The sequence below is a fragment of the Alternaria dauci genome, chromosome 3 (assembly GCF_042100115.1).
Source record: "Alternaria dauci strain A2016 chromosome 3, whole genome shotgun sequence".
In the NCBI taxonomy this organism is placed as follows: Eukaryota; Fungi; Ascomycota; class Dothideomycetes; order Pleosporales; family Pleosporaceae; genus Alternaria; species Alternaria dauci.
The window spans coordinates 272,364-292,693 of record NC_091274.1 but is presented as its reverse complement, the minus strand read 5'-3'; the positions used below and the strand labels follow the sequence as shown (position 1 = coordinate 292,693).

General features: G+C 51.7%; 6 protein-coding genes across 6 annotated transcripts; 2 read left to right on the top strand and 4 right to left on the bottom strand.

The window, feature by feature from the left end:
* Positions 1-309: 309 nt before the first annotated feature.
* Positions 310-3,170, bottom strand: ACET3X_003767 (uncharacterized protein). The gene is made up of 3 exons (XM_069450624.1): positions 2,837-3,170; positions 2,687-2,788; positions 310-2,636 (listed from the first exon to the last, which is right to left on the bottom strand). The coding sequence occupies exons 1-3, from the start codon at positions 3,065-3,067 to the stop codon at positions 669-671; spliced, it is 2,301 nt and encodes a 766-aa protein (XP_069307745.1). The 5' UTR covers positions 3,068-3,170; the 3' UTR covers positions 310-668.
* Positions 3,171-4,016: 846 nt separating this feature from the next.
* ACET3X_003766 (uncharacterized protein) lies at positions 4,017-5,010 on the top strand (the record flags this gene model as incomplete). The annotated part of the gene is made up of 2 exons (XM_069450613.1): positions 4,017-4,125; positions 4,172-5,010. 2 exons carry the CDS (start codon positions 4,017-4,019, stop codon positions 4,969-4,971), a joined length of 909 nt encoding a protein of 302 aa, XP_069307744.1. The 3' UTR covers positions 4,972-5,010.
* A 369-nt stretch (positions 5,011-5,379) lies between these two features.
* ACET3X_003765 (uncharacterized protein) lies at positions 5,380-7,033 on the bottom strand (the record flags this gene model as incomplete). The annotated part of the gene is made up of 4 exons (XM_069450602.1): positions 5,380-5,657; positions 5,711-5,931; positions 5,983-6,911; positions 6,965-7,033. The coding sequence occupies 4 exons, from the start codon at positions 7,031-7,033 to the stop codon at positions 5,380-5,382; spliced, it is 1,497 nt and encodes a 498-aa protein (XP_069307743.1).
* A 939-nt stretch (positions 7,034-7,972) lies between these two features.
* On the top strand, positions 7,973-9,539 carry ACET3X_003764 (uncharacterized protein; the record flags this gene model as incomplete). Its single annotated transcript, XM_069450591.1, has 5 exons — positions 7,973-8,159; positions 8,410-8,483; positions 8,537-8,913; positions 8,968-9,063; positions 9,134-9,539. The coding sequence occupies 5 exons, from the start codon at positions 7,973-7,975 to the stop codon at positions 9,537-9,539; spliced, it is 1,140 nt and encodes a 379-aa protein (XP_069307742.1).
* Positions 9,540-10,337: 798 nt separating this feature from the next.
* ACET3X_003763 (uncharacterized protein) lies at positions 10,338-12,271 on the bottom strand (the record flags this gene model as incomplete). Its single annotated transcript, XM_069450579.1, has 7 exons — positions 10,338-10,880; positions 11,007-11,335; positions 11,397-11,554; positions 11,611-11,782; positions 11,825-11,898; positions 11,992-12,196; positions 12,247-12,271. The coding sequence occupies 7 exons, from the start codon at positions 12,269-12,271 to the stop codon at positions 10,338-10,340; spliced, it is 1,506 nt and encodes a 501-aa protein (XP_069307741.1).
* A 3,781-nt stretch (positions 12,272-16,052) lies between these two features.
* ACET3X_003762 (uncharacterized protein) lies at positions 16,053-19,906 on the bottom strand (the record flags this gene model as incomplete). Its single annotated transcript, XM_069450568.1, has 6 exons — positions 16,053-16,113; positions 16,171-17,005; positions 17,055-17,164; positions 18,022-19,561; positions 19,608-19,711; positions 19,764-19,906. The coding sequence occupies 6 exons, from the start codon at positions 19,904-19,906 to the stop codon at positions 16,053-16,055; spliced, it is 2,793 nt and encodes a 930-aa protein (XP_069307740.1).
* Between the last annotated feature and the right edge of the window lie 424 nt (positions 19,907-20,330).

Sequence of the window (20,330 nt, the reverse complement as noted above, 5' to 3'; positions counted from 1 at the left end):
GTGGGTGAAATGATCGAATCACGCTCTACAGCATCTCTGCTGCCACAACTGCCACCAACTCATCAATTGTTCATCTCATTGAAATCTGGAGACGTCTCGAGACTCATAGCTGCATCTACGTCTCGACCTTCCCAATCAACTAGTCCGCTGCTAAGGATCAGGAAATCAAGGTGATATCGGGCCTTTGCTCTCGTTATCGAGATTTGCGCGTGCCGTTGGACGGGTCCAGACAGCCACCAACAGATTACCTCACCCATCGGCATCCATCATCCCCACGCACATGCAAGCATACAGACACACATTGTTAGAGCGACACTGAAAATTCTCAATTCAGCTCATCCTTGGATGAATCATCTACTCTAAAACCATTGACAGTGCTCTTGCTCCGTCAACCTCACCACCACCACGCGACAATCGTCGCACCCGATAAATCAAAACGCCAAAGACAGCCCTTTTGCTGCTTGTGATGAACGCCATCGTTGAGATGCGTTCAAACACACTAATCTCAACTCTTTTTTGCACCGCCAAACGACCCATGATGCAGGTTGAACTTTTGGGTATCATAACTTAGTCATTACACACATTACAAAGCAGCATGTTGATATGCTGCTTGAAGTGACTGCGTTGATGAAACGCAGTCAGAAGGGTTATGTCAAATGACACAGAGCCTAAGAAGAGTACTTCTCGCGGTAGAACTTGGCCGCGTTGACCATGTTGACCAGCGCAGCCTTGGTCTCCTTCCACTGACGGGTCTTGAGACCACAGTCGGGGTTGACCCAGAGCTGCTCGGGCTTGAGGTAGGTCAGCATCTCAGAGATGCGGTCCTTGATCTCCTGCTCAGAGGGAACACGGGGGGAGTGGATGTCGTAGACACCGGGGCCAATGTGGCGGGGGTAGGCCTTGTCCTCAAAGACCTTAAGGAGCTTGGCGTCGCTCTTACTGTTCTCGATGGAGAGCACGTCGGCATCGAGAGCGGCAATGGCGTGGAAGAAGTCCTGGAACTCCGAGTAGCAGAAGTGGGAGTGGATCTGAGTGGAGTCTTGGACACCAGCGCAGGCAAGCTTGAAGGAGTCGACGGCCCATGAGAGGTACTTCTCGCGCTCAGTGCCGGCACGGAGAGGGAGACCCTCACGGAGGGCGGGCTCGTCGACCTGGATGACGTAGATGCCGGCAGCCTCGAGGTCAATGACCTCGTCGCGGAGAGCGAGAGCAAGCTGTTGGGCCTGGACAGACTGGTGGACATCGTCACGGGGGAAGGACCATCGGAGGCAGGTGATGGGTCCAGTAAGCATACCCTTCATGGGCTTCTTGGCAACAGAGGCAGCGTACTTAGACTCCTTGACGGTCATGGGGGCAGGACGAGAGATGTCACCAACGATGATCGGGGGACGGACGCAGCGGGATCCGTAAGACTGGACCCAGCCCTTGGTGGTGAAGACATAACCGTCAAGGCGCTCGCCAAAGTACTGCACCATGTCGTTACGCTCGGGCTCACCGTGGACGTAGACGTCAAGGCCAAGCTCATCCTGGATCTTGACGACCTCCTCAATCTCCTTCTCAATGAACTTCTCGTACTCCTCGGCGGTGATCTCGCCCTTGGTGAACTTGTTGCGCGAGATACGGATCTCCTTGGTCTGGGGGAAGGATCCGATGGTGGTGGTAGGGAAGGTGGGGAGGCTGAGGTGCTTCTTCTGCTGAGCGTAGCGCTCGGGGAAGGCAGACTTGCGCTCGTGCTGCTCGGGAGTGACGCTTGCCTGGCGGTCCTTGACAGCCTTGTTGTTGGTGCGCTCAGATGAGGCACGAGCCTGCATCGACTTGGCGTTGGCCTCGAGGGCCTCGCGGACAGCAGCTGGGCCGTCGTTGACAGCCTTGGCAATGACGACAACCTCGGAAACCTTCTGGACGGCAAAGGAGAACCAGTCCTTGACCTCCTCGGGCAGCTTCTTCTCGCTGTCGAGGGAGTGGGGAGTGTGGAGGAGGGAGCTGGAGGTGGCAACGAGGACACGGTCCTTGCCGAGCTTCTGGACAGCAGTCTCAACAAGCTCGATGGCGTTCTTGAAGTTGGTCTTCCAGATGTTGCGGCCATCGACAACACCAACGGAGAGGACCTGGTTGGAGCCAAGCTGGCCAACGACGCTCTCGAGCTGCTCAGGGTTCCTGACAAGGTCGATGTGGATGCCAGCAACACCCTGCAGGCTGGGGAAGACGTCGAAGTTGTGGACGACATCACCGAAGTAGGTGGCGAGGACAAGCTTGGGCAAGCTGTCGCTGACAAGCTTCTCGTATGCGGGCTTGAAAGCGTCCTTGACCTTCTGGGGCAGGTCGTAGACGAGGACAGGCTCGTCAATCTGGACGTACTCGGCACCAGCCTCCTTCAGCTTCTGGAGGAGCTCAACGTATACCGGCAGCAGCTTCTCGAGGAGAGAGATGGGGTCGACCGACTGGCCACGGTCGGCCTTGCCGAGAGCGAGGAAGGAGACGGGGCCGACGAGGACGGGGCGGGTGGTGATGCCAGCCTCCTTGGCCTCGAGGAACTCAGCAACGGGCTTGGGGTTCTCGGCAAGCTTGAAGGTCTGGTTGTCCTGGAGGGTGGGCTTGACGTAGTGGTAGTTTGAGTCGAACCACTTGACCATCTCCTGTAGTGGGGTTAGATCTGATTCATCAGTTCAGGATTGGTGGAGCTTACGAGAGAGGGGACGTCGACACCGTCCTTCTGGTGGCCACGGCCCATGGCAAAGTACTCATCGAGCTTGTGCAGCGAGTGCTTGGAGTAGCGCTCTGGGATAGCCTGGGTGGTGTTAGTGGGGGTAGGTCAGTTGGAGTGACGTGTGCTTACGTTGAAGAGCTGGATGTGGTCGAGGAGGTGGTCGTAGAAGGCGAAGTCGTTGCTGGGGATGACATCGACACCGGCATCCTTCTGAATCTTCCAGTGCTCCAATCGCAGACGCTTGCCCTCCTTGATCAGGTCATCGCGGGAGAGCTTGTCAGCCCAGTAGGCCTCGTTGGCCTTCTTGAGCTCACGGTCCGCGCCCATCCGGGGGAAACCGAGTACTGATGAGTATACCATTGTGATGTGATAGTCCAATGCGGACAACTGTGATGGGTTGGGGGGAAGAAGGGTAGAGTTTGATGAGAGAGAGGTGAGAGGGAGGAGGGGAGGAAGAGGTGGGATGTAGGAGGAAGAGCAGTAGCGGATGGTGTGCTTTATGTTTTTTGCTGGCGTATGCAGCAACCTCGCGGGGTTGACGGTGGCCCGCTCCGATTCGACGAGGCCCTCACCGCCTGCAACCTTATTCTGCAACGGCGAGAACAGTCCGCCCGTTCGTCAGGGCTTCCCAAAGTCGACGTCGTGTGGACTGCATATCTCTTTCTTCTTTAGCGCTCCCATGCCTACAGCCATCTCAGCCTAGCTCTGCGTGAAGCTGATATTCGCCCAAACCGACATCGGGGAGGGGCTGCTCGGGGTCTTGGCGGCCATGAGCTTGCGCAACATTATCCACGTCCGGTGGGTTTTCGGCTGATGCCGTCGCACAAAGACGCTGCGATAAGCTGACCCGAGTTCGATCCTTTCCAGACCAGGTGTTAAGGTGTGGCAGTCTCTGCGCTGGTGGACTCACCCCCTTCGCCTCGTCCATGACAGCATGAATCAGCTTGCACGCCATAGCTCCTAGCGGAATCTGCATCTCAACAGGCATCTTCTGGGTTAGCTCAGACCCTGAAGATCATCGACTTCTCGACAATGCCATCACCGCGATGATTAACGACTTCATGGCAGACCGCTGAGTCAGGTGCCATCGGCGCTGAACAGCGCATTTTCACGACAGTCGGTCAATGTCCGAGCAGAGGCTTCACGATGATGCGGCGGAACCACCGAGTATTTGCCCTATTTGGCGGTCTCCACAACCCCGCATCATGTATAAAACCCCGCCATCAACCAACCAAGTGCAAGACTACGCGTGCAGAATACCTCCAAGCCACCTGAACAAGCACGGATAATCTTCCTCATATCAATCACCATGGCTTCAAGACCTGCTCACACCCGAACTGCCTCGACAAACCTGGCCAGCGGCTCTGGCCAGCGCGTCTTGGAGGGAAGGAACGCCATCGTGACCGGAGCATCTAGGGGTAATAATGAAACATTTCATAACTCATGCCATGCTAACTCTCCCAGGAATCGGCGTCGAGATCGCCCGCAACCTCGCCAGCAAAGGCTGCAACGTCGTCATAAACTACACATCCGACTCGTCCACCCAGACCGCCGCAGACCTCGCCTCCGAACTCTCAGCCGAATATGGCATCAAGGCCATCAGCGTACAAGCGAGCATGGGCTCCGAGAACGGGCCCAAGCACCTTGTCGAGGTGACCAAGAACAACTTCCAGCACCCCAAAACGGGCAAGTTCCAACTGGACATTATCATCAACAACGCGGGAGTCGCAGGCAACAACTACGTCGAGAACGTCGACTGCGAAGACTTTGCCAGGCAGTTCAACATCAACGTACGGGGTCCGCTGCTCCTCCTGCAGGCCGCTATCCCCTACCTACCCAACGACCGCTCCGGCCGCATCGTCAACCTCTCCTCCGTCAGCTCGTCGCTAGGATACAAGGGCCAGTCCATCTACGGCGGAACAAAAGCAGCGCTCGAGAGCATGACAAGAACTTGGGCCCGCGAGCTGGCAGAACGCTGCACCGTCAACGCCATCAACCCGGGTCCTGTCGCGACCGACATGTACTGGAGCAACGACGACGCTTTCATCGCTCAGAACAAGCCTTTCATAGAAACCACGCCCCTTGCTGCACCACGCAAGGGCATTGACCCGGAGAAGATTTACGAGGCGAGCCAGAATGCTGGTGGACGGCCGGGTTACAGTGAGGAGATTGGTGGGGTTGTTGGTATGCTTTGCTTGCCTGAGGCGGGCTGGACCACTGGTAGCGTCATTTGCGCGAACGGTGGTATGAAGTTTAGCTTCTAGATGTTTTATACCATGAACGAATGAATGACCAGGAAATGCAATACGCGTCATTCGCTTGCCTCGGAGAATCTAATATGATTTATGTAACTTTTGTCCGTGTGAAAAATGAATTTCCAAACATGGGCTTTGTTCCGCGTCCTATAACCTTCTTTAGGCCAAATCTCCGTGCTAGCTTCAGAAGGAATGATGTACAGCAGAAGACTGTTCTAGCCCAAGGCGCTAAGAACATTTGCGGCGCTCCGACACCTGCGGCCTGCTTCAGCTTCACAAGCACACCTCGACGCCCGTTCGACTGCACGTTTAGTTCACGCGCAACAGAAGCAACGACCAACTGACTGCGAAGGACTGGTACTTCAGTTTCGAAGCGCTTCGACAGATTTGTGCTATTGATTAAGAAAAACTAACGATTTACTGCACTTTCGAGATCTTGAAACCACCCGGCACAAGTTTCTGGAAAACACCAAAAGGATCATACTTCTTCGCTGCCGCCTTCATCTTCTTCACGCTCTCAGAGCCGTAGCTCGTAAGCGGATCTTGCGTGTTATCCGCATAGTTGAGGTAGAGATATGGGTTATCAGCACCGATGCTCTCAGCATACTCGCGAATGCGGTTGACGAGATCCGCACCCGCGCCTTGGAAAAGGGCATCTTGCTCCGCACCTTGCCAAGAGATATATGGCTGGTATACTGATATTTGTTAGCTTTTGATTGCCACTTTTGAACCAAAGGATTGGACTTACGACACAAGACCTGCTCGCCGAAGCGTTCCAGGCCCAACACGTTACCGCCTTTGGAAGCGCTTTGCCGCCAGTACGAAGGCGGGAGGGGTTGGTAGAGCACGTAGATCTGCCAATCGCCTGTGGCCTTGGCTTTCAGGTTGGAGAGCACGTCCATGTAGATTTCGTGTGCTTTGGTCATGACACGCAGATCGTTGGCGAAAGTGAGCGTGCCAAAGTATACACTACAGTTCTGGTTAGCATCTGCTGGGAAGTAAATGCTGTGGCTGGCTTACCTATGTGTTGTAGCGCCGGCAAGCTCTGCTGCCAGAGAAGACATGTTCCTGATTCCCGTGGAATCGGAAATGTTGCCGGGAATCGATAGGAACTCGTCGTAGGCCGCGGGCCTTGGTACCGGCTCAGCGTAGTCGTACGCATTCAAGATCAAGTCGGCGCCAGCGGAGCTTTGATATACCGGCATGACGATAGCCGAGCCCAACGGCTCCTTGTCGATATTGTTGGAGAAGTTGATAAGAGCCTTGAAGTGGTCCTGGATGGTCGATTCCGGGTAGATGACAAGACCGCCCCACAGACCGTTGTAGTCAAAAGTACCAAACTTGAAGCTAGTAACGATGCCAAAGTTGTTGTTACCGCCTTTGAGGACGGCAAAGAGGTCGGGGTACGAGGTCTTGGACGCAGTCACAATACGACCATCAGCGAGAACGACTTCAAACTCGATCACGTTATCGCAGACCAAGCCCCGTCCTGGCGAGAAGTATGAGATACCGCCGCCCAGTGTAAGGCCACCGACACCGACTGTGGATGAACGCCCGCCAGTTGTCATTACGTTGAGAGGCTCAAGGACGTTGTATACATCGTCCCATGTCGCCGCAGGACCGACCTTGACGAGAGTCTTACTAGCATCGTACTCAACGGTGCTAAGGTAACGCAAGTCAAGAGTTACGCCATCCTCGATATTCGAGGCTCCGGCGTAGGGAGTATGTCCGGCACTGCGAATCGCAAACTTGCACGACTTCAGCAGACTGGCGGCTGTGAGGGTCTTGACAGCAAGTGCGACTTCCTTGGCTGTCTTGGGCTGGACGATGCAGTTGGGTGTGATGACTTGCTGCTTCACGTCGAAGTAAGAGTCCTCTCGCGTCTCGTACGCATCTTGACCAGGGAAGAGAAGGCGACTCCTTAGGGAAGTGAGCGAGAGAGCGGTGCACTGTGACTGTTAATTAACGATTCGAATAGATTGAGCTCAGTGAGTAGCCTTACGCAGTAGTCAGCCTGCACGAACGGCACAACAGCTGCTGCCGCCAACAGAGTGACGATCAAGCGAGCCATGATGGAAGTTGGTCCAATAGCTAAAGAGATAACACAAGGAATCCTGGATGATTGGGATCATAATGCAGGCTGTGTCACGTCTTTCTACTCGTTCACCAATTCCGACGACCTGGCAGCACTACTTGAATAGGAAGGTGCAATCAATGCATATTTAGATGAAGCTGGACTCTGGAAGGATGTTGAATACTGGTTGAAGGAGTGAATCCTACGTGGCGTAGAACTTGACCACGAAAAGAACGCAGCTGCCGGCGGTATATCGGGTGAGTCTGCGATTTGTTCGCTAGAATGGTGGCTTACAGGGGTAAACGAACGCATGTTTTCTGATAGGTGCGAGGGTACTTCGTACACGGCTCGGTCCAAAACGTCAATTGGAGGAGCTTTCGCGTCCCTGAAGGAGCGGACCGCAGGGTGCGGTAAATGAGGCGTGGACGGTTAGCGGCATCATCAGCGGAATTTCGGTTGACCAGAGTGACGGGTGCAGCGGCCAAGACATGACCAATTCAACGAACACCGCTTGCTTGGTACGCATCCTTCTACACCATCCTCCCGCCAGGAAGGGAAATATCCGAGCCGTTGTTGCAATGCCAAGCTACTGTGCCGATGCGACAGAGCGGCATAGTGAGGGGGAACAGGTTTCCGGTGAACCGTGCCGTACTCTAGACCAATCTGCTGCTGCGCGTCGCAACTTTACTAATTAAGCGATACGGCACACAAGAACAACCTGAGTCGCCATTGGATATCACAAGTACCAGAACGGAATCCATGTGACAAGCGACGAGGTGGAATGATGAAACAGACTTGTTGGTTGACAAGACCCATGAGGTAGTGAAATGTCATAACCCAAGCACCGGAGATGACAATGCCAACTTGGAATATAGTCTAGTGGAATCGACGCCTCGTTTGCAACAATGTGGACTTGTATCGAATTTTCGTCTTACCATGGATATGAACCAGCCCATCTTTCCGGCTCCGCCCGGATATGTTGTCGATGTGGATAATCCCCAGAGAACCGGCGAGGCTGCCAACTTCTGGGTGGGCACTTTGGGAATGATTGTTGCTGCCATCTTCGTGGTTATACGTATCTTTACGAAGACAAGACTGGCGAAGAGCTTGACACCCGACGATGGTAAGCTCGTTCAGGCCTCTTGAAGGATCCTTCAAGCCTTCTTCGATAAGGTCCAGTATCTGACAGAGTTCAACAGTAGCGTTACTCGTAGCTTGGGTATGTCGTATTCCACATCGCATAGAGCAGAATGTTCGAAGAGCCGCGCTGACGATCAAGTCTACAGTGCTTCTCCATCGCCATTCAAGTCCCCATCCTGTGTATGTTTGAGACCTTTGGACTTACTCTCAGGCCTGATCTAACCACACCAAAGTCCAATATGGCAGAGGCACTCTCGGCGTACACATCTGGGAACTTACCGGCCACAGAGTCAACTCTACCATGAACGTAAGCACCCGACATCACTCCTATCGAATGACTTCAACTAAAGCACATCACAGTTGATCAGCGTAGCAAGCATTCTCTACTGCCCTTTTCTCGCCAGCGCCAAGCTCTCCCTCCTCTTCTTCTACCTGCGCCTCTCGCACATAAACTGGTTCAGAATATGTGTATATGCAAGCATGTTCCTCGTCGTTGGGTATAACATCGCGCTTGTCTTTCCGCTCATCTTCGCCTGTACGCCGTTCCGACGGAATTGGGATGTTACAATTACCGAGGGGAGTTGTATTGATCGAACACCGCTTTACATGGCGACGGCGGTGCTGAACATGGCCACGGATATCTTGCTGCTGGTTTTACCCATACCAATGGTGGTCAAGCTGCAAATGCCTAGGGCCCAGAAAGCCGGGCTGATATGCATCTTCGGTGTTGGATCGCTGTGAGTAGCAAGGTCAGAATGTGAGGACCAAGAGCACGATCTAAACCGCCACAGGACATGCATAACAAGCGCAGTACGACTCGCTCTGCTCTTCCCGATGCTTCAGACCATGGACCAGACATGGGCGATCGTCATGCCAGGTATCTGGATGTAAGTCTGCCCCGAACCCAGAAACCCCATCTTCATCACGTCACGCGTACTGATTACTCCCTCTCTGCAGTCTCATCGAAGCCAACCTCGTCATTGTCACAGGCTGCCTGCCAACAATGCGACTCTTCTTCCGACACGTCGCACCGCGTCTGATCGGCGAGTCTTCGCTCCGCAGTCGCAGCCGGAAGCAAAGTAGTGCAGGCTACGCGGGCGGCTCACATTATCAATGCGAGCTCAAGACCATCGGCTCGCGGGCTATGAATAAGAGATTCATGTATATGGAGGACGACACGGCGAGTGTGGGTAGTGAGGAGAGGACGGCGGCGGGCTGGAGGGGTGACAAGGACTCTGAGAAGGAGATCGTTGTCGCGGGAAACGCTGGGCGGATTACGAAGACGTCGAGTATTGTTATGGAGAGTGAGGTGGTGGAGGGGACTTTCGCGGATCTCAGGCCGAGTGTTACGTGCTTGCGATGAAGTCCGTGAGGTGTGCGGGAGAAGCGGAAGGAGGCGGCGCGGCGGAGGCCCGACGCGTGCAGATCGATTCGGCTGAACACGTACTTCGAGACGCGTCGCGCCGAACGCGTCTCTTGTCACATGATGCCAAGCATGGCTATGTATGGGTCCCATCGTCCCATCGCATCTTAGCTAGCCCTGTAGACATTACCTAGGGATACATCATTCATCTTCCGCATATCACATCTCTGGCCCACAAAATTGGGATGTCGACAATGCTTTCCCACGGATGTAAAGAATTGCCTTTGGGTTATCTAGAAATCATCCTTCTCATATATGTACCCCTGGTCTAGATCTACAGCTATTTCCTTGGTCCATTCAAAGTAACTAAATCGCTTCTACTACAAGCTAGGATTCAACTTGAAATCATGGCATTCGTTTGGAGGTAGAACATTCTGTTGAATAGAGATTTCTCCAGGATAGGCTATCTAATACTACCTAACAACGTGTTTTGGAAAGAAACATGCCGTTTTATAAACTCGGTCTTCTAAGCCCCAGGTTCCGTCAAGTAATACGCCAAGTTATCACCTCCTTCGCACTGTCTCATCGTTTTCCCATTCCCAAGGAAATGGAACCTGTTCTTGTTCTGATATCGAATCTCGTAGTCTTCCCACCTTGGGTTATCCATCAGTTCTTTATAATGGATCGTAGACCCGGGCCATGGTCCCCACACCTTGCCGTCTTTCTTACCGTTTTTGTACCTGCAGCCAGAACGCGTCAGCACATGTACTCGGTACTGCCTATCGGGGGGATTTTGACTTACCATGATGTACAGTTGCCCGTCCAAACAAGGTCTTTCATCAAGGAATCCTTGTACTGCTGGAAATCATGCACAGCCCCCGGCTTTGGCGATAAAGATTTGATTCCTTCGTACTGAATCTTCTTGGCAGCAGCAAAGGCGTACCTCACATTGGCTTCGATGCAAGCAATGACGGGGCCATTACTGATTGTGAAATTGGGTCCAGTCATCACTGTGTAGGTTTGATAGGTAAGCCAAGCGATCAAGGACCTCATGTTTCCGCAACCCAAGAGAGACTCACTGAAGTAGTTCGGAATTCCAGCGGCTGCAATCGACAAGTATGCAGTCGGCTCTTCTTTCCAAAGTTCGCGTAGATCCTGACCAAAAGCCACGATAGGAAATGCAGGTCGGAAAGATGTGTCGAATCCGGTGGCGCAGATGATAGTGTCAGCTTCCAGGTTACTTCCATCAGCCATGAGAAGACCTGTCTTAGTGACTGCTTGGATCGCGGTAGTGACTACGCTGACGTTGTCTGCTGCGAGTGCCTCTAGATAACCGTGGCCCTATCATAAATTCTTAGACTTGTTGTCATTGATTCACATCAAAGGGAACTCTGACTTACTGGTGCTACTTGTCTGCAGCCAACTTCAAATTCGGGCACTAAATGGTAATCATCAATACCTGGAAACGAAGCCATAACTCCTGGGGTTGAACATTCGCAACATACCTAACTTTTCGATCAGATCTTGTCTGTAGCCGAGCCGCTTTCGCATCAATTCTGTAAAGTTCTCATATGCCCATTTCTGTAATTCGGACCCTTTGTAGTTGATTTCGGACATCTTGATGATAGCCGATTCGATCTTCTGACGATATTCGAGAAATTCCTTTTTGTTCATCGCCCATGTCTCCTTTTGCGTGTCCGAGAAGAATGTATCCCGTCCTTTGGGGGCAAGTTCTCCGCCCCATTCGGTACTAATCCATCCTTTTGATCGGTTGATGGAGATCAAGTGTTTCACCTCTAATGAAACAAGAAAACAACCATTAGCACGTTCTAATCCTTGTAGAAGAAGAAGACTTACTTGGTTGAATTTGTGGCACGATCTGAATGGCTGAGCTTCCTGACCCAACAATTATGACCTTTTTTTCTTTGAAATCGTAATCAGGGTCCCAAGATGCTGAATGCATTAATTTTCCGCTGTAATCATGGAGTCCTGGGATTTCTGGCCACTTCCAGGAACTATGAGAACAGTCAGCGAGGGTTTAGTTCAAAGGTACCAGAAGTTCAGTACTTACTTCAAGAATCCGGCTGCGTTGATCAAAATTTCTCCTTCGTCTTTGAAACTAGAGCCTGTACGACGGTCCGTGACGTTGATGGTCCACTTGCCGTTCTTATCATCCCATGCTGCACTATCGACACGGTGATTAAGATGCACAAAGTCGTCTATCCCGTAAGCCAAGGCACGGCCTTTGAAGTAATCGAACAACTCGAGAGCATCTACATAGGCGCCGCTCCATCTTTGATTGCCTTCCCAAGAGTACGTGTAGGCATGAGCAGGAACGTCACATCCACATCTGCGTTTTCTAGTCAGTATGTAGTAGACCAAGGCTATGTTCAAAGGTTCTCGATAATTCGCAATCTGAGAGGGCGAAGCGTAAAGTTCAGCATTCACTTACCCTGGGTAGCGATTCTCCAGCCACGTGCCCGTTACGTCAGAGTTCTTCTCGTAGATGACAAGTTCCATCTCAGAGTTGGGAAACGTATCCTTGAATATCTTTACTGCGCCAATGCCGGCTATACCAGCGCCGACCATGAGGATGCGTAGCTTCCGACCCTTTCCCATAGGCTCTGGGGCATACTGGTAACCCGTATTGAACCCTGCTTGCTCTTGCATTAGCATACGAGTATCGTATGGTCTCCGGTAAACTTACCATTTTGCTCGCTTGCTACAGCCATGCTGGTAATGTTGAGTAACACCAAGACGAACTTTTGGGAGTGAATGCCCAGGTGTGCTTATCAGACACAAGATGTACTGTAGCATACAGTACACAACGATCAAGTCGACTTTATATATCTCATCCGTCTCCATGGAGTGGTATATGGAGCTTGCGCGTGACTGAATCCCAGTCGAAGACGGCCCGACCGTAGGTGGCACAACACTGCTCCGGAACCACAACAGTGTCCGCGCCTCCCAAGTTCGTTTTCACGTCCTGAGAAGGGCCAATCTTACCTTCTAGCATGCTTGGCAGGTCGTTCGACTGGACCAGTCGGAGTTGGGTACTACCGGTAGCTGAAAACTGACCTTCGGTGCGGTCGAAAATTGCCAAGGAACGCCGGAGTAGGGAAACCACACTGAAGTCCGACGTTATACCTAGGTAGCCTGCCGTGTTTTGATAAGTCATAACGTAATCTAGCTGAATCACCTCGTCCACACTAGCTTCAAAAGCTGGACAATGCACTAAAATATAGAGCAGTTTCTAGATGCACGCGGCACGTACGATGGATCTTCTCACAATGTTTATATACTGTATGCAGCTGGTAATTAGCCGAAATTGCTGCCTTAGGACAGGACGTAGTGCAACGAGGCATTGAAGCCCTCTTTCATGCGTCGTGTTTGCCAAAGGATAGGACGACCTTCATCAAGTTTTCTGCAATGCCCCAGGTCTTATGGCGTTTGAGCAATGACGCTGTCTGATCCAAGACCAGCTGTCTTGCGGCAGAACAACACAGTGACCGGACGCCAGTAAGACTGATGACCGAATTTCCGCCACTTTCCAACCATCTCGTGTAATCCGCAGACTCCTCAATTCCGAACATGTCAAGCTGGATTGGAGGGCCATTGAAAGGGGGAGAACTTTCAGGAAGCAAAAATGACATGCAGGATAATACAACCCCAGCGTGGAATATGAGGAATGACTGCGAGGCCAGCATAGACGGATAATGCCTCACGAGAGCAAGAATCTGAGCACTGTGGTAGGCCACCTCCCTCATCCGCTTGTGGTCTTCGTTGGCCCATCTTAGCATTCGAGCCTTGACTGTGTCTCGTTCGGCGTCGTTGCGAAGGTACGGGAAAAGCCAGTTCATCAAATCGCCAGCAGCATAGATGTGTGCAATGTGTATCAACTGGGTGCGATGCACTAGTCGCTCCATCTCGGATTTTGTATGGGAATCAGCCATAGTCAAGATTGGGGCTTTGATCTGATCCATGGCACGCATCATTGCCTGTCGCCCGCTCTCATACCCGAATGGTCTAGCCAGATCCTCGAGAGGGAATGATCGGAACTCCTTCATCGACCATAGCATTACAAGAAGCATCAGTGCAATTATCAACAGATGCTCTTCGCTTAGGTGACCAGCTGGGTTTGGACTACCGTCAAAAAAAGAAGCTAGCGTTGGTCGTAGAAGTGGAGATGGTGGCACATGCTTGGACCATGGATGGAAGCTCGCCCACACATCAGCGTTCTCAGCATTCCAATGCTCGTCTGAACCCGGGAGGTTGAGGTTCAAGTCGGCAAGACCTAGAAAGGGGCGATTGTTGTGAAGGTAGGCTACCGATGCATCGTACTGATACACCGTCCATCCAAGGCGCCGAGCTGATTCTGCACGAATGTAGTTCTGCCAGTTCTCCTGTGTCGTGGCTCCTAAAGGCGCAGGATTATTTCTCTCGCTACCGAAAAGACCCATGCACTTTGCGTGGTAAATGAGACTGTGGCGACTTGACTCGCTATGCTCAAACAGGAGCTCGCTTCCACAAGAATATCCATCTTCAGGGATCAGTGTCAGTCATTTACTAGTAAAATATTCCAAGCAAACCACTTACGAGTACCTTGAAGTAGCTGAGCCACTAGATATGACTGCGTCCGCACGAAGCGGTGATCGTGAATGGCCATGAACAGCAATAGACGACGATGTAGGTCGGAAAGTGTAATGGAGAATTCTCTAGATCCAGGCAGTTGTGTGTAGCAAACCCCGATACATATCACCGCTATGGTAACAGCGAGATCCTTGCCAGGATCAAATGTCGGTTGGTGTATGATAGAGACCATTGGGTGAAAGTGGGCGAAATATAGGTCGATGCACTGATCTAGCTCATCTTTCGAAGGGAAGTTACTCAGATCTAAAGTCTGCAACGTGCTGTTGTCAAAAGGGAGCTGTATACATCGACGCAGAGCGTACCAAGTCCGATCATTGATTGGCGTCACGTTGAAATACCGCCCGCATGAGTATGAGGTTTCTTGTGAACGGAATTTCACAGGAGGAAGAAAGATATGCTGTGGTGGAGGTCTGGTAACCTCTAGGGGCCATGGATCACCGTGATCGCTGTTGTCTTGTGGCTGTGGGACTAAAAGACCACCCAGCGCCCCACCTTCGATCAGATTGTCGATGGCTGCTGGCATCATCCCTGATTGAGACAGATTTGTTGGAGCAGACATCAGAAGTACCCGAGATGACGAGTCTATGCGATCATCGGCGGTGTTCTGAAATAAACTAGGTTGGCATTCCTCTATGCCGCTGCTTTCGAAGATCCAGTCGAGATTTGTCTTGAAGCTAATGTTGTCAAAAGGCATAAAGAATAGGTCCGGGTCGAATGCGTTCGACTCATTCGGACACTGGTCCGCTGTGACTGCCATGCTAGCTTTCGGCGAGTAGAAATCGAATCCAGTATGGTTTGTCATGGGCGTTATCGATTGCGTTCCGCTAGCTGGCGGAGTCATGACAGAGCCAACGAATTCGGCCGACGAAGTGTCCGTTGGTAATGGAGCTATGGCACAATTGCTTTGCTCAGCACCGAGTGGAGGCAGCCCAACGATATCGCTCTGTTGTGTTCGTCTTTGAAGATGTGTGCCTGCCATGCCAAAGCTGCAGACTATTTTTCTTCGCGCACAAGACGAACATGTTGGCCGTTGTGTGTCGCAACGTGTCTTGGACTGTGCGCAAGGCCGACAAGCCCTCCTTCGTGCTCCGGGTGATGGGTGGTGCGCGTCATGCACGCGCATGTGCCGCGACAAGACGTCTTTCCGATCGAATGGCCGATCGCATATATCGCAATGGTACCGAGCATATCTTTGCGGGTCTTGGATGGCATTCCGTGCCCTTACAGACATGTTTGGGACTTAGGAAAGGCGAATAGATGCGAATAATTCGGAGAAAACCTTGGAAGGCATCGGTGGGCGAATGCAGGAGAAACAGAAGACGGGGTAATGGGTCTTTGTGCGTAATCAAAGAGCGGGGCGGTCCGCACTTCCCGAGGCACACCCATCACTTTCTCCTCTCCGGATCATAATCTGATTACTACTATATATCAGGCATAAATAACGTACGTTGGACGCTAGCAGGGGTTGCTTTTAGCTTGTACAAGTTGGGATGGTATATTAAGCTATTCAATATGGAGTATAGCCACCTTGGGCAGCTAACACTGCCTCACACCTATCTCTTATACTATTTACTATGGAGGAGAGGTAATCCTCTATGATCTTATCCTAAGCCTCTTGCACAATCCGGCGAAGCTGGTCACTAAGATAGATCGGGTTTGGTTCCATCCGAAGTGATGCTGAGCGCTAGCGTCCCACGTACGTTATTTATGCCTGTAACCATAGTATGACCATGGGAATTAGGCTTTTTCTAGAAGAACTAAAGGCGGCTCTACACACGAATGAGGTAGGAGTCAACTGCGTGTGTTGTAGCGCGCCGCGTCGAGCCACGTCCTGCCGGTACCCCACACGTCATCAACACCTGGTCACGTAGGCACAGATATAGCAGGTATCAATACCTTCAGTTGGACAACAAGGCGAAGAAATCTGTTCCATTCTAAGCTCTACATTACAATACATCGATCATGCATTTCCCGTAGGTACCTCTCTCTTATTTGCTTCTTCTGCTTCTCGAGTTCCGCCGCAAAATCATCTTGAGCACGTTTCATATTTTCCTTGGCTAACCTCTGGCTCTCTTCGAAGCGCTTGTTCTGTTCTTCTATAAGCTGCAGCCTGTTGACATGTAGGTTTTCCATCTCTTTCCGCTGTTTCTCGAGGTTCTCCTGGTGTTCTCTTCGCTGCTCTTCCAATAGCTCCCGGTCCTCTTTGCGGGCTTCCCTGTAGTCTTGTTCTAGCTCCTTCATCTTCTTCTCATAGTGTTTGATGAGCGTCTCCATTTGTGATGCTAGAGCGTTTCCAGCGCCCGTATCGATTAATTCGCGCCTCTCGTCTACCATTTCGCGTTGAATGTCGAGCGTCACGAGCCTTTTTCTTCGCATCAAATATTTGATGATTTTGAGCGCCGACACCTCTTTTTTGTCATGACGGAAAACGCGACTGCCATGATCTATCATTCTTTTCCAGAGTTGTGGTTGTTCTTTTAACTCCTTCTCTCGCTGGATTGCGGCGTCTTCTGCAGCCATATCCCACATTGTGGTCGCCAACACCACACTCGCGAGCGGGCCATCACCACACAGTTTCTGGAACATCTTGATGTTCTTGATTCCGCTGCCGCCTACTCGTACGTCTGAGATCCGTTGGAGGAAAATGATTCCTGTAAGTCGCAATTTCTCAGAGTGTGCCTTGTTCAGCCAAAGCGCGACTTCTCGCAGAATTTCAGAGTCGGTGCGGTATGTGTCATCGAAACCTGGGGTGTCGACAAGGTAGATCTTCGTACCACCTTCAAATGTACAGGGTACTACTTGCACTGATACTGTGCCTAGAGAGTCTTAGCTGACGATGCTTTTGCAGTGAAGGATGGTTCTCACATGAGTCCAGTCCGTGTCCAACCTCGAGCTTTCGATCAGAGAACAGGTTGACGAAGGTGGTTTTGCCACAGCCAGTTATACCCATCACAGCAATTATGGTGTCGTCAGGTCTTTGTGAAGCGGTCAGCCAGTATCCGCCAAAACATCGGTGGGCACTTACTTCAAATCTGGAATGAGAGGTACCTCACGATGAGGACTGTCCACTCTGTTTGTCATAGCTGCTGTGATGTTGACGTGGTTGATGAAGAAAAATAGTCTCTCGGGTTGCTATAGTTCAATTCGAGCGACGAGCGCTTCTCATTTTGTGAAGAATACTGATAAGGCTGGTAGGCAACCACTTGCTAAGATATAATTCTAGACTGGGAACTACAGGTTCATGCATACAATCACACAACGCTTGGACCAGTATTGCCCCTCGAAAGTACCACGCCCGCGTCCTTCGCCCATATGCAAGCCGTTGGGTTGGTCATCAAGTGACAACGCAACGTGGTGGCTAATAGGCTAGTAGGTAACGAACCACAGCTGTATCTGCCCCTCCATCACACAAGACCCACGCTGCGAGTGTCGTGCAATCGTCCGTAGGAGTTCACCGGATAGTGCTCAGCTCCGTAATGGCCCCCACTTCTCGTATTATGTGCATTCTTCTGGTGGGGCAGTACATATACCCTTGCAAGCGATGCATGGCGTAGCTTGTCTCTAACTAGCTTTTCACAGCCGCATGCCAGGCGTGGACTGTGCCGCGCGAGGCAGTGTCTGGTAACTAGAGATGCGCAATGGTCTAGGGGCTACATGAGAGCATCTATAGAGACCATGAGAAATTAAGACCCATAGATGATAACAACTAAGTTATATTTCACTGTATCGCACAAAGTTGGTATTCGTTGAAGCATTGTGTTCGTACGCCACATTTGGAGGACGGATGGGCCCGATCTGTCTGCCCTACCCGCGATAATTGATGTCTCCAGACGGGTTGCTGAGATAAGAAGGAGATCTGACGACGACCTGGTGGTGTGCTGAAGTAACGGGGTGTTGGACTCTACGTAATGGAGGTTGCGAGAGCGGAGGCGGATTGCGCATCGTCCTGGTGGGATCGATGGATACTTCATGAGGCGGGACTTGGTATTGACCGTTATGTGTAGGCAGGGCCGCAGGTGTGTATGCATGAGCCCGGGGCGGCATATACGTATGAGGTGTTGAATTCTCCGTCTCGCTTTCGTAGTCACTTTCCGAAAACCCAGAATAACCAGGCTCGTAGGTGTATTGACCTTGACGATAGTGTGAAACGGTGTAGGGTTGCTTTATCTGCTCATCTGGGGATGTGCGCATAGTGTCGGGCTTACGACTCTGGCGACCCTTTGATCGACTTCGCTTTTGCCATGCCATAGAGCTGGGCTTTCTAGACGCCTTTGTTTCCAATGGCATGGAATCAGCTCGACGAGGTAGCTGCACAAAGTTCTCAGGATGTCTTCCAGCGAAGAAATTCCGCATCCACATGATAGCCTCGTTGTGCGGCGCTCGCTTCTCCTTTGCTTTATCACGCGCAGCTTGATCGCGTTCCTTAGCTTCTGCAATCTCCTTCCTGGCTGCCTCGATCCTCTCAATGTCTTCACGTTGTGCATTGAGACCATCGCGCTGCTCCTCAATCACTCTCTTGAGCCCCTGAACCTCGTTCTCAAGATCAAAAATGCGGGCGGAATTGTTTTCCTGCATAGTGTCCTCGGCCTGGTCGTTGCGACCAACGCTACACCTTGCTGCTTGCTCGTTCCACATGTCATCAAGCGTGACGGAAAGGCTCCCTTGGTCGTTTATGATGTTGTTGACAAGGCGAGTGCAGTCTTCGACTTGCTCAAAGAATTCGCTTCTGAGGTCTTCATCGTCATGAGCTTCTTCCGCACATTCTTCTAGCTCTCGTTTCTGCGCCTCGTATCTTTCACGTGTATGCGCAAGCTCGCCTTCCAAGTACTTGCCCGCTGTTGTTTCTCCCAGTTTCATGCCGCCTCTCATCTCATACTGTAGTTGTAGAACCACCGTCTTCCGCCTATCTGCCAGTAGTTCGACGATGCGGACACCACTCTGAACATCGCCCTGGTGCTTCTCCATCCTGGCCCCAGCTCTTATCAAGTTGCCAAAAAACTCAGGTCTTTCCTCCATCATCTTCATGCGCATCATTGCGGCATCTCGTGCTTCCTTCGTCTTCAAAGAACCCCACATGGTCGTCACGACCACAACGTCCCGGAAATGCCGCTCGCCGCAGATTTTTTCGAATATTCGAAGGCTCTTGAGAGAGGACCCTGACATGCGCATGTCGGTTATCCGTTGAACATAGATCATTCCGCCTATACGAAGGCCGTGCCTATTGCCGTCGCAGTAGGTACAAATCCAAGATGCAATTTTTCGAAAGACTGAGCCATATTCCAAATTGGTATCGTCGAAGCCTGGGGTATCGATGAGGTATACTTCCTGGCCGCTCTTTCGCTGTAATGTCTGGAAGGTGACTTCGGTCGTACCTTGACACGATCAGATTTATGTTTTCATGAGTATGGACGAACGTACATGACTCTAGCGAATGCCCAATATCTGCAGTTTTTTGCGTGACTTGTGAGATGAAGGTACTTTTGCCAGCACCAGTAAGTCCCATAACGAGTATGCCTATCGCCCTAGTAATAGATCAGATAAGACGAGTAAGTCAAGCCGGGTCTTTGAGCGTACTGGGAAGACGGTGCATTGTTGTTGAAGCCCGTGGCATTCTGAACCGAAGAGGTAAGCGTGACGGGGGGTTTTCCAGATGAGCGCGCCGACTCCGGCACGTCAAAACTGCCTCTTCTAGTAGAAGAACTTCTAAGAGTGCTCATCTTGCGTACATTACGACAATGGGAGTTGCGTGATGATCAATCGCGTTACAATGTGACAAGTCGATGGCAGTGGGTGCAAACACATCAAGCTGCCTTTGCGAATAGGCTGCAGGGTCCCACACATCTCAGCTGGTGTGCTTACATTAACTTGCCATCATGCAGGCGCACTCGTGCACGGACTGCGGCTAGACGAGGAGGCGCAGTCTTACATGCATCGGTATTCCTGCAGCACCGCCCGTTGCACTGCAATTGACGTGTGCGTTGCTGATTGGTGGATGTAAACTAACGGGACGGAAGCCTAATGTTCAGCCTTGCAGCGAGGATATCCAAGGCTTAACTTGCTTTTAGCCACAAGGAAAGCTGCGGCGCGATATGGCTATAGCAGAGTCATCACCGGGTGCCGATTCGACACCACACCCCGATA